This window comes from Bicyclus anynana, chromosome Z (assembly GCF_947172395.1).
Source record: "Bicyclus anynana chromosome Z, ilBicAnyn1.1, whole genome shotgun sequence".
Classification (NCBI taxonomy): domain Eukaryota; kingdom Metazoa; phylum Arthropoda; class Insecta; order Lepidoptera; family Nymphalidae; genus Bicyclus; species Bicyclus anynana.
The window spans coordinates 13,561,266-13,573,673 of record NC_069110.1 but is presented as its reverse complement, the minus strand read 5'-3'; the positions used below and the strand labels follow the sequence as shown (position 1 = coordinate 13,573,673).

At 38.5% G+C, this 12,408-nt stretch overlaps 2 protein-coding genes across 2 annotated transcripts; one reads left to right on the top strand and one right to left on the bottom strand.

Annotated features, from left to right (window-relative positions):
• On the bottom strand, positions 1–1,344 carry LOC128199745 (uncharacterized). Its single transcript, XM_052890814.1, has 2 exons — positions 1,165–1,344; positions 1–843 (listed from the first exon to the last, which is right to left on the bottom strand). Exons 1-2 carry the CDS (start codon positions 1,342–1,344, stop codon positions 1–3), a joined length of 1,023 nt encoding a protein of 340 aa, XP_052746774.1.
• A 7,600-nt stretch (positions 1,345–8,944) lies between these two features.
• LOC112046534 (uncharacterized) lies at positions 8,945–11,277 on the top strand (the record flags this gene model as incomplete). The annotated part of the gene is made up of 2 exons (XM_024083200.2): positions 8,945–9,165; positions 9,776–11,277. Coding segments are annotated over 2 exons (531 nt in total), but the record flags the coding sequence as incomplete, so codon positions are not given.
• Positions 11,278–12,408: the final 1,131 nt, after the last annotated feature.

Below are 12,408 nucleotides of genomic sequence, written 5' to 3'. Positions count from 1 at the left end.
TTAAAATTTGGTCGGACTCCAAGATGGCTTTCGGTGACTGGGTAGGTCTGGGAGCTGCAGGCTTGCTCCCTGAAGGGGCCCGAACTGCGCCACTGCTCGCGGCGACCAACGCGACGAAGGGGCGTCGCTTAGCATCGGTCGGGCGGCGGGCGTACGTAGCTCGGTCCCAAGTTTTCCTTGTGTACCCACCATGCCGTGTGTTGATGCAGGATGGTGGGTCTGCGCTGCACTCGTACTTGGTTCCTCGTATGACGCGAGGATCTCGCAGAGAGGGCGCGTTGCGGGGGTGTGCGGTTCGGGGTCGCTGCGGCTCTCGCTATGGTAACGCTGCGACATTACGAGCCGTGGGCCACGTGAGGTGGGGGGCGCGACGGGTGTCTGAGATATATCAATATCTCTTTTTCCCGTGCGCTGCGCGAGCGAGATGGGCTCTGCGCGGGCGACCGCGGGGGTGAGGCGCGGTGGGGAGGTGCGGGGTATCGAGGAGGGGGTGCGGGGGGCACCCGTCTCTCTACCCCGCTGAGATGTTGCCTTCTCACTTACTCCCGATCCCTCGGAGTGTCCTAGGCGGTCTCCAGATGCACCCGATGTGGAGCGGCGTCTGGATTTCGTGGACGATGCTGCCTTGGGCTCGGCGGTTTCTTTCGGCGGCTTTTTAGTTCCGCGCGGGGGTTCCATGATTGGTGACGGGTCGGCGCCGCGGGGCGCTAACACCTGCCAGGGAACTCGCACTTGCGCGACCGTTCGCAGCCTGGATCGTGCGAATCCAGGCCGGGTTTTCGGTGAGACGCGGCTTCGCGGCGCGGGTGTCGCCGCCGCAGGCTCAGTCCGTTCGGACTTCGCCTGCGGGCGATGTCGGGCCGAGTTTTATAATCAAAACTCGCCGGACATACGATGACGTGCACGATCGGTCCGTGCGTAGACGCAGATGTGTTCACTAGTAGGCTAGTTAGTGCATTCGCGCGCGTAGTGCAAGTAACTATCCACACAATCACATTGATGCTCAGCAAGCTATATATACATTTTAAACGACAAACGGTAGCGCGTGGTAATTCGACTAGTAGCGCGATCTGTTGATCGATGTTTTAAACTTTCTGTGTTACAATCTCCCCCTCAGTTTTCGAAGACGTCCCGACGAGGAAACTGGATAATACATGTCGTTACTTTCTTATTTATTCTTTCGAGGGCGTCCCCTCTTCCGTAGGGGTTGGACCGGGACTGGCAGTTCTTCCCTAGATCCAATATAGGGTTTATTGATGAAGCATGATATGTTCCAATGACTGTATCAGGATCATCAATGTTTGCTAGTTTATACGAGGCTGGGCCGGCCTGTGCTACTATCATATATGGTCCATCCCTTCTTGGGGTTAATTTAGAACTATAGCCTTTAGATGCTTTGCTTATAGGGTGAATGTTGGCTAGAACTAAGTCATTGGCCTTATAACGGGGACTTTGCCGTCCTTTCTTATCAATATACTCCAATTCAGTGGTGGAATAGTTTTTTTCTGTAGGGGTCAAATAGTGACTCGCATATTCCACCGGGTTTTCGTCCACAATTGTTGTGAAATGAAATCTGAGTTAGGATGACAACTACGTTTATTATCAAAGTACCCACCCACCGTCCCCATAAATAAAAGAATAAAAACAAACTAAAGGGATTATCTTTGCCTACAAACAAAATAAAAATAAACAACAATGTGCAACATAACCGAGGAACTTAAACTAGGTAAAAAAAAAACAGATTACAAATATTTATGAATATCAGAGTAGCTTTTTAGCCTTTCTCTTTGGCAAAATGTTGGGATTACTTTCAACTTCAACCTTCATATTATCAGCACAGTCATTAGGACTGCTACATGCAGCAGTGGTACTGCTCGTATTTGGGACCTGGCCGGGGAAGGGGCTCAGAGCAATCATGATGATCATCAGGTTCACATTTTCTTACTTGATCCCCCACGTCTAATTCCGGTAACGACTTGCAATGTTGATCATAATATTGTTTACTTTTCATCTGTCTATTTACTAATTTATAATATTTACATTGAATTAATTGATTTAATAAGTAGCTTTTTGACCGTTTGCACAGCACGCTCACTTTTCCCATTTGATTGCGGATAGTTTGGCTATGAAGTCACGTGATCAAAACCCCATTCTATTGAGAACTTTTTGAAATCACGCGAGGTAAAATTCTTTTTTTTTTGAGAAGATATAAGGTAGGGTTACCCAACTGAGTAGCGATACTGCTTCCTGTAGAGCGTTTTTTTTTTTGAGTCATTTCTGTTTTTTTGTTTTATTCGATCGAATTTTCGAAAGAATTTTATACATATAGGATCATGATTTTGACTTTAAGTGGTCTTTAACAACTTTCAACTTTTTTATGCATTTTCGTTGATAAACATGTTTGAATTTTTAGAAACAAAATAATTAGTCCCGGAGGTTTTCAGTTCCTTCGTGTTTTAAGTGGTATAGGGAGACCGAGGCTGGTAGTGATATTTTTTTTTTACAATCTGTCATATTTTTTAATTGGTTTGATTGTTTTACCTGGATTTACCTGGAGGATTGTTTGATAAAATCATTTTATTGGGAACAGTCAATTTGCGAATCATTGTCAGCACCTCCAGCGCTCCTTACCTCGGTAGGCACTTTCATCTCCAAAGGTACGCCAAAATCTGAATTACGGATCGGAGGCTTGCCATATTTTTGCAGGTTGCAAAATTTCGCCGGAAATTGCAATAAGTCCGGTTTGCTTTCTGACTGTCTTTTGATCAACCATGCATTTTGCCAAGTTGCGTCTAATCCAATCGCAAACAGAGGGAACCACCACTTCTTGCCACGAAAAGCTACCCTCATGAAGTCGATGTTTTCATCAAAACGGTCTACCCCGCCTATGTACTTGTACATTTTAATGATCGCTGGACAATATACTCGTTTTTTTTCTGTAAATCCAATTCTATCCACTTTTGTGATATGATCCAATCCGTGACAGTTAGATGCAATGGTTACAATACTATTGTCATACCACTTAGCTGCAATAATTTCCTGAGAAGCTTTACGATAAAGTTTACCTCTAGACTATTTTTCATGTCCTTTGAGTTTGGTAAAATGCAGTTTTCCAGACGATTTTCACGAACTGTACGACATTCTACTCTCGTAAATACTTAGGCAGTGGTAAACCAGTGAAAAAATTATCAAAGTATATATTGTGTAGTTTTAACTCTTGTGGTAATTTTGAACGGAGTTCTAAAATAACAGCAGCTCCTAGGCCCTAGTCGGCAGTTCAGGGTCGGTGGCACCGTGTTAAAGTTCACAATTTACTAAGTAGCCATGGCGAGTAGCTGCTGACCAGAGCTTGTAACCAAACCAAATTGGTTTTCCACGGATAAATTGTTTTGTCATTTTGTGCTTTCCAAAGTATGGCATATTTTATTATTTTATTTTTAAGAAAAATCAACAGCGTTACCAAGAATACAATTATACAATATTTCCTGTATGTTACAGCCAATTACAGATTTTCCATAGTTAGAACAATTTATAAAAAAACACAATCTGAGAATAAATCCAAGAAAAGGATATATTAAAAAAAGAGAGAAAAAGTGTGTGTGTGTGTGTGTGTGTGTGTGTGTGTGTGTGTGTGTGTGTGTGTGTGTGTGTGTGTGTGTGTGTGTGAAGACAGTGTGTGCACTGTGTGTGATTAACTATTTAGTTTCCGCTAGATGTCGCTTAAAAGTCTTTTTTGAGTATCGGAATAGGTCAATTTGTGCGTATAGCTTATTGTAGCTATCTGTAACTCTGGTCGTTATCGAGTTCTTAGTAAAGATTTTCCTTTTATGTGGCACTTTGAATAACGTCTTTCGGTGGAGTCTAGTAGGAGCTGCTATTAATTTAAGTTTTGATAACAAGTGAGGACTATCAATATGCCCATTTACAATATCATATAACAGTGACATATCAGCAATTTGCCTTCTCTGTCCTAAGGTTTGTAATTTATAATGGCCACAGTTGTCATCGTAATTCAGAGGAACAGTATGAGTACGAAAATTTAAGTGTTTAATAAATTTATGTTGAATTCTCTCTATATCTTCCCTTGGCTTTATATAATATGGTGACCTTATACTACTACAGTATTCTTAATTGCTGCGGACATATGCAAAATAAATAGTTTTAAGTGTATTGATATTATGAAAAGGCTTGCAGGTTCTTAATACGAATCCCAACATAGAGAAAGCTTTAGTGGTGATAACATCAATGTGCTCATTGAAAGACATTTTGTCATCAAGTATAACTCCTAAATCACGCTTTTTATCGACCTTAGAGATTGTTCTATTTTTTTTTGTAGTAAAAGTTCTATGCTGACATTTACCGATATTGATTTGTATTCTGTTATCTTTATAGTACTGGGAAAGTAGGTTTAGGTCTTGTTGCAACTTTAAACAATCGTTAACATTTTTAATCTCTAAATAAATTTTTGTGTCATCGGTGTACATTAGATAATTTGAATTAAGAAAACAACTATAATTGTCATATAAATATAAATTATAAAATAGTGGTCCTAAATGAGAACCCTGTGGAACACCAGACGGGATCTCACAGGTATCAGAACGACTGCCACCAACTACAACGGTCTGTGAGCGGTTAGACAAGTAAAATTTAATCCACCTCAGAAGGTCTCCGTGAAATCCCATATATTCAAGTTTCTTGAGCAGGATTGTATGATCCACACCACCAAAGCTTTGTCGAAAACTGTGTAGATCACGTCTACCTGCACGCCCTTATCCATAGAAACTAAAATGTCTTCTGTAAATGACTTTAAGTTTGTTAAAGTTGAACAAAAAAAGTTGAATGTGGAGTAGAAAGGTTAACTGGGGGTTTGAGTGTTAAGAGAGGATACTCATTTAGTGGGTGAGAGAATACATTGTAGAAAAACTTATTAAACGCTTCGGCGTGGTCTTTACTGGTAATACGTAATACGAATACTCAGCGTTTTCATACTTTAATTTTCTAGGTAGATTTGTGGTATTACGCTTAGATTTAATGAAGGACCAGAATTGTTTTGCGTCCTTTTTTAAGCATTCTTCATTAAGTTTAATATATTTAGTGTAACATTCTGATTCTACCGTCTTTTCTCTCTTCCTTAGTCGAGAAAATTCTAGGTAATCTAAAGGATCTTGGTATTTTTTCCAGTGTCTATGAATTTTAGACTTTTCCCGAATTATTTTTATAAGAGACTTCTTATACCATTTGGGATATTGTGTCATTATTCTTCGTTATAGTTAAAGGTACAAACATAGAAATAAACTATTTAATTTTCATGAAGATAATACTTAAATAGGCTAAACTTATTATAAAAATAAAATATAAGGAAATATCATTATAACTACAACTATTTTAAGTTTAAGTTATTATTATTGTTTATTTTAGTTAATAAGGTTGTTGTGTGCTGTGTTTGTGGCGGCATCTGGTCAACGGTTCCAACTGAAAACCAGCGCTGCATGCTCTTTTTATTTAAAGAGTATGTAGCATTGTGCCGAGTTGGATCCGTTTACTGGGTTGTGCCACACATCGCAGGATATTGTTCAAGAACAAATTGTGTTGTGTGGCATAATTCACTAATAAAGCTTTTTTCTTTCTTTCTTTCTTTTCTTTCTAACTATAAAATTAAAATAAATTAAAATTAAAACTAATTAAAATTAACCTAAAAATACATATTAAAATTTGCCGCCCTTGGTAGGGTGCCCATCACGCAGGCAGCATTCCCGCGTTGAATTGCGATTGAAATTCTTTGCGCGAGAAAGCTGCCCGCCCGAGGGTTGCCTGTTGCCTCTGAGGCGTTTGCTGATCTCCTTGTGGAGAGTCTGAGCGCCCCTGCCCCACGGGCCTAGTGTCTCGACGCCAAACGGGACGAATTCATATTGGGCGCCGAGACAACTGTATTTTAGAAACTTTTGACGCTCCCGCATGTCTGCCGCCGCCCCGCCATGTCTGCCGGTCGACTGGATGTATGAAGCTGCTAAAGTATCTGCACATAGAAATACTTTTATAGTTTGTTTGTTTGTTTGTTCATAAAACCGATTGACTGCTTCATCCAAAAGATCCTTCAGATAGGCAATTCTTGCCACGGAATTGCCATCAGTTAATTATTTATACTATCATAATTGACTTTATGAAATTTAAATTTCACCCGAGGTTCGGATGGTAAAGTTCTAATAGACACCGGGTTCATAAACCGGGTGAAAGTTGTCCTGTTTTAGTAAAGGACAACTTGAAACCGAGATCTCAACAGGAAAGTTCGCAAAAATAAGATCCAAAGTATTGCCGTTGAGATTTTTGAAAAGCGAGTGTGGATTTAGACCTTTAAAGTTCAGATACTGTACCAATCCCATACCTATTTCTCGGAGATTTTGTGGAGCATTACTTGCAATGGAGGAACCTTCATATTATAGTTTTTATCTGGATCGGTTTTATTATTATAGTTTTTATCTAGATCGGTCGGTCTTCTTGTACTTTGCTTTAATCTTCGGCTAACTGTATGGCCGAGTATTTGCCCTTCGAGCAGTCTCGGTCTTTTGCGCTGTGCTCGCCACTGCAGCCGTTGTTATAAACGTCAAGACTGAATAGCCTTGACGTTTATACCAAATATGGCTGAAGTGCTGCAACTGGTCTCTGAACGCTGGTCTTGCCCCTCCAGGTTTCTCACTGTATTCTAGCATTTGTGTTTTTTTGGTGTCTTGATCTGGGTTATTTACAGTGTCGCTAGGTCTGTCTCTCCTATCGTTATTGAGCCTCACGTATTCTGGTTCGAAGGCTCGCTATGTGACGATTGATTTCCTCGGGCGTGGTGACTGTCGGTCGGAAAAGAGAGAGTACGTAATTCTTTATATAATTTTCCTTTTTCTCTTGGTTGGTTAGTTACCTAGGTTAGGCTACACTGCCCGGTATTCCTGGTCGTCGCGGAGCAAGAATTTCACTCCGCGTCCGAAAGGGCTTTTTTATCAGCTGTTGCTAATAATGATAATCTTTTTAACATAAAAATGGAAATGACTTCAAAGATGTATTTTAGTTATTTTTATTTTAACACAAAACTACTTAACCGATTTTCATGAAAATTAAATGGGACCAATGTGGAAGTATACTCTTTCAAGAAGACTCTTTCAAACAAAAAAGCGATTTTCAAAATTGGGTAATAAATGACGAAGTTATGAGGTAGCAAACATTGAAAAAAGATTTTCGATCGAATTGAGAACCTCCTCCCTTTTTTAAAGTCGGTTAAAAATATGTGACATTCCCGTTATTAAAGAGTAAAATTACAATAGTAAAATTAAAGAGTTTAAGTTTAATATGACAATATGTAGTGAAAAATATGAGTTCTTTAGGAATTCGTTGTATTTGTAAACTTCCCAGCATTATGAATGTATTGTGTTCATAACATCGCTTGTGAACTCACTTGAGTTTTCATTTTACGTCGCATCATTCTGCAGGTTGTGGTACCTCGCGATATTCGCGGACGCTAAATGTAACATACTGAGAATTCTAGTGCATCTTTCAAAATGGATAAACGAATATTAACTTTGTTTATAATGACTTTCTCAATTGTTAAGGTATTTGACAATATTATCCTGCTCCATTGTAACAGCAAAATAACACTGCTACTACACATTAAAGGAAGTTTGTGATATATTTTAAAGTTACCAATAATGTTCCCATTCCCCTCCAACTAGTCGGGGAAGACTGTTAGGAGTGGGTACGATAAAAGTCCAGTAGGCGGGTTTTGAACCATGCCCTCTCACAGATAAGTCCAGCCCTTTTACCGTTCAGTTTTTGAATATTCAAATCTGTTTTAACGATATATTCCTATTAAAACATTACTATTATTGTAACTAACGTGCTTTTGTTTTTAGGCTCCTATCCCGGGAACATTTTTCTGGCGACCTCGACTTGGTCTTGATCTTTCAATTCCAACAACAGGTATACTTTTTAACTGGAAATTATCTAAACTGCACTGCACCTAATCTATTTCTTAAAACCGACTTCCGAGAATGTTTGGCTGTATGGGGGTTATTGAGTGTATTAAGAATTAAATGTCATTTCATTATATCATATTGGCTTAGGGCCGTGAATTATTTCCGATTCATATTCTTATTTCAACATATTTTTTTGTGGACCCATAATTTATCTAAAGGTTGTATTTTTTTTCACTGGAAGGTGAAATTTATAGTAAGAGAACATGATTTTTCCTTGCGAGGTCTATTAATTCATGGTTTAGAAGTGTAACTGGTATGGCCATCTAAAAGACTGAAGATTCTTTTAATGCTGAACAAAATGTTGAAACTATTTTGTAAATAAGTTGGTTTGAATCTAACTTAAAGGGTGACATTCGTGTATGGCACCTCATTAAAAGCGGATAACTTCTTTTCCTGGTGAGTATAATTGTGGTGGAGCTGGTAATGTCATGGGTGGAACAATTTAATCCTATAGTGAGCATACTTATCACGCAAGTTGTCAAAGACCTCCTTTCAGCTGGTGTTAAGCAACCAATTTGCCGTTTTCCCTTTTGGCGTAGAACTTGGGGCATTTGGGATAGGTTTTCGCGGAGAAGCTTTAAAAGAAGATAAAAACCACTTATAAACAAAAAGCATATCAGGTGTCTTTTAAAGCATATAGTTATTATATAACTATAAGCATTCATATTACGGTCATTATAGCTCGATTATCCTGTGAGCCTTAAATGCTCAGGAATGTTTTTGATATAAAAACATCTAACCTATAAAGTAGTGAACTATTACTACTTTTAAAATGACACCATATTATAATAGTTACCCTGAAACAAACTAACTATTATACAAAAGCAAAGGTTATATAATGAACTAGAATGAGTAAAACTTACCGATAATATGCTATAATACCCGAAACTACTTTATATATGTATTTATAGCTCTGACTGTATAAATGTTGTTATCCATTTACAGAGTTATATGCTCAAGTCAACATCCCTTCTAAAGAAACGATAAGGGAAGGTTTAGTGGTAATGATCGATGGCTATCAAGTGGGGATGACAGTCGTAGCACTAGCGTCCGGCCTTTCAAGTGCCAAACCATATCCACATCTGAATCCGGTATCCGCCTATTTTTATACCAATGCTTACCGTTGGGCACTTAGACATCTCAGTCTGTAAGTTGTTCGTTTTTTTTTTGTTTATAATAAATAAATGTGAATGCCAATACTTCAAAACTTTAGTCATAGCAGGAAGGTAAAAAATTAAAAAATACTCTTCCGGTATTTTACAAAAAAAAAGGCTTCGAACAGTGTGCACACATACAGGTGCTATTTGAGTTTGTACCACCATAGTACTGCAAGACACCCGGCAGGTTTCCATTGTTCATTTTTCATTTCATTCGGTCGCGTTAAAGATGTTAGAACGCTGAATAAACCGAGCATCTGTCAGGTTTTGTTCTGTGACCGTTAAATGGTGGCTCAAGCAGCAATAACTCGCGGTAAATTGCTGCTCGGTAGGCAGACCGTCTGGTTTCTCCCCAGTGGCTCTGTAGTACGCGCGCATGACATTCTTATTCATATCCGAAGTCCATCTCATACGCCGTACACCGCACCAGCGACGGGCTCTGAAGATTGGGCCCTGGTGGTATGAACACCAACAATTTTATTGAATTCATTAAAATATATGTGTAATGTACTCGTAATATACACCTCTTAGCTACTCATTCTCGTAACATCCATGTTAAGCATCATGTATGTTATATCTACTCGTATGTATCTATTTCAGTATTCCCAAATGGTTAGGAGGAACCGGAGGAAGCTATTGCGACACACATCGAGTTTGGCGGCGGCGTTTCTTTTACATGGAAGAGTTTGTGCCTGATTGGTTGAAAGTGGTATTTCCTTACGTCGATCCAAAAGAGTGGAAGAAAGAAGAGTTGGAATTAAAAAGATTCAAGAAATATGCAGAATCAGCCTTCGGTAAACACTATCGATATCCTTCCAAACATTTCAACAACTTCCGGTCGCAAGAAACAAAGGAAACAACAGAAGATTTTGACGTCTCCAGTTCTTCTGAATCTGGAACTAATAAATGACACTAAGTGTCATGATTACAAATTAGCTTTAAAATTACTAGTTTAAGTCTGTCTTTGATATTTATACTTTTAGTCTTTTATAATGTTCTGAGAAATAAATCACATACTTCAAAGTTAGTTCAGAGGTTTAATGCAGAGGCTGGGGTGGTGGGGTGGTTGCAGAGGTTGAACTTTGGCGCTGATATGGGGAAGCGGTGAGACGATGTCGCAGACGTTTTTAATTTATCCCTCTTGATGTAAGGTGTCTGAAGCCTCTTCCACCTGGTTCCCCAGATTTGTTAAATGGTTATCCCGCAATTGGTCAGAGCCTCGTCCGTTATCTAGCAGGCGCTAATACTTCCAGCCATTGTTGAACACCCATCGAAACCTTTGCTAATGCACCTATCAGGTTCAAATCTGATATAAACTTATCAATTTCTGACGCTATAGTATTAGCATCCATTCTATTTGTAATTCCAGAAATTCTTCTTTTATCTTTGTCATAAAAATGATTTCATTGGTTCGATACTTGATAATTCCTGCCCAAAAATTGACACTAAAACGTACCTCATGACCGTGTTCACCAGTGCTTATTGTAATTGTTAAACACACCCGCACGTGTAAATGTGGACTCGTCTGTCCACATATGTATTCTGCTGGACGATCGATAAACCATCTGCACAGAGTCAGACGTGGTTATAGATCGGTTGCGTGTAAAGCCTGAGCGCGTCGATACTGGAAAGGGTGCATTCCTTTCATGTGGAAAACTTTCATTGCATTGATTATCGGATGTGGACCACTACAGTTTATGCATTTCACTACATCATTTTCAGAGCATTCAGTGTAGCTATTATGCTAAATTCAGCAGAACTGAACTGATTTACAAATCCTAACTCCATGATTAAATTTAAAACATTTATAACTATTAATCACGCAAATATTATAAAGGCGAAAGTTTGTGTGTGTGTAAATGTGTAAGTATGTTTGTTCCTGTTTTACGCTGCGGCTACTGAAGCGATTTGGCTGAAATTTGGAATGGAAATAGATTTTACTTTGGATTTACACATAAGCTACTTTTCATCCCGGAAAAAGCCATGGTTCTCTTGGGATTTGTGAAAAGCTGAATTCACGATATTGTAGTACTAGCGGGCGTGCGTCCGCTAGTACTACAATAATAAAGGAGCCATTTATTTACAAATTTGAGACACAACATACAGTGGAATAAATATAGGTGTACATAGCCCGGTAAATTTCATGATAAAAAGATCACACTTACCGAGCTAAACGCTTTTATAGCCATTTACTTTTTAAAAAATTGACGCGTGGCAAGAATTTTTTATTTCGATGATCATTTCTTAAAAAGATCTTCGTTGCTATAGTAAGTTTAATTGACGAAGACGCGCCCCACAAAGTAATTAATTTATTTTTATTTAATTTTGTGTGCATGTGCAGTTGTGCACATATTACTACTCGTTGCATAGTAATAGAACTCACACTCTTGCAGTTTTCATTGCACTCTAGCACTGTAAGGGATTGCAAAAACGAGTAGGGACTCATCGTGGATTGATCTTCTATACTATTTGTTGGGATAAATATTAGATCCCCAATCTTTTCAACAGCTTTGGCTGATACAAATGCCTTGTAGTTATATTGTTCCAAAGAATTATCATTTTTTAGGAAGTCATTAGCGTAAAAAAAAATTTCAACAATTTATTTTCAGTTGTCAGTTGCAGCGACGACGATTATTTCACATTTCTTAATTTTTTCCCAAGTTTCTTTGAATGGGTCACACTTGAAGGGTTTATAGAAAAATTAAACAGGATTCTAATTATATATTAAGATTTAATTTCACTTGTTTATTGATTACAGAACATGTTATCGCTAAGACGGCTGGGTACAGAATAGACAGATTATTTAGAGGTGTATTGCCATTACATAATATTAAGTTACTCGGAGGATATTTTTGGTTTACATGTAAATAACTTTTACAACATATTCACTTAAACCAAAACTATACCATACATAGTTACAATTATCATTTATATATATGTAACATCCCGTCGTTTCACTTTGTGGTGTCTACAAGGGTGGGAGGAGATGCGCATAACGACGCCTTTGTATAATAATGATGATAATGTTGTCTTTTATAAAGGTCATGTTAAAAAATTTTTAAAAGAATTCGGTCAGTCAGTGTGTCAGCGTCAAAGTGAAAAAAATTGTCCAAGTGCGTGGTACAGGTTTCCTAGTATAGGGGCAGTAAGTTTTCTGCCACGTTTTACTAACAATATTATTTTGATACTAACTACTAACAAATTTTTTAACAATTTCAAAAAAATATCCGACT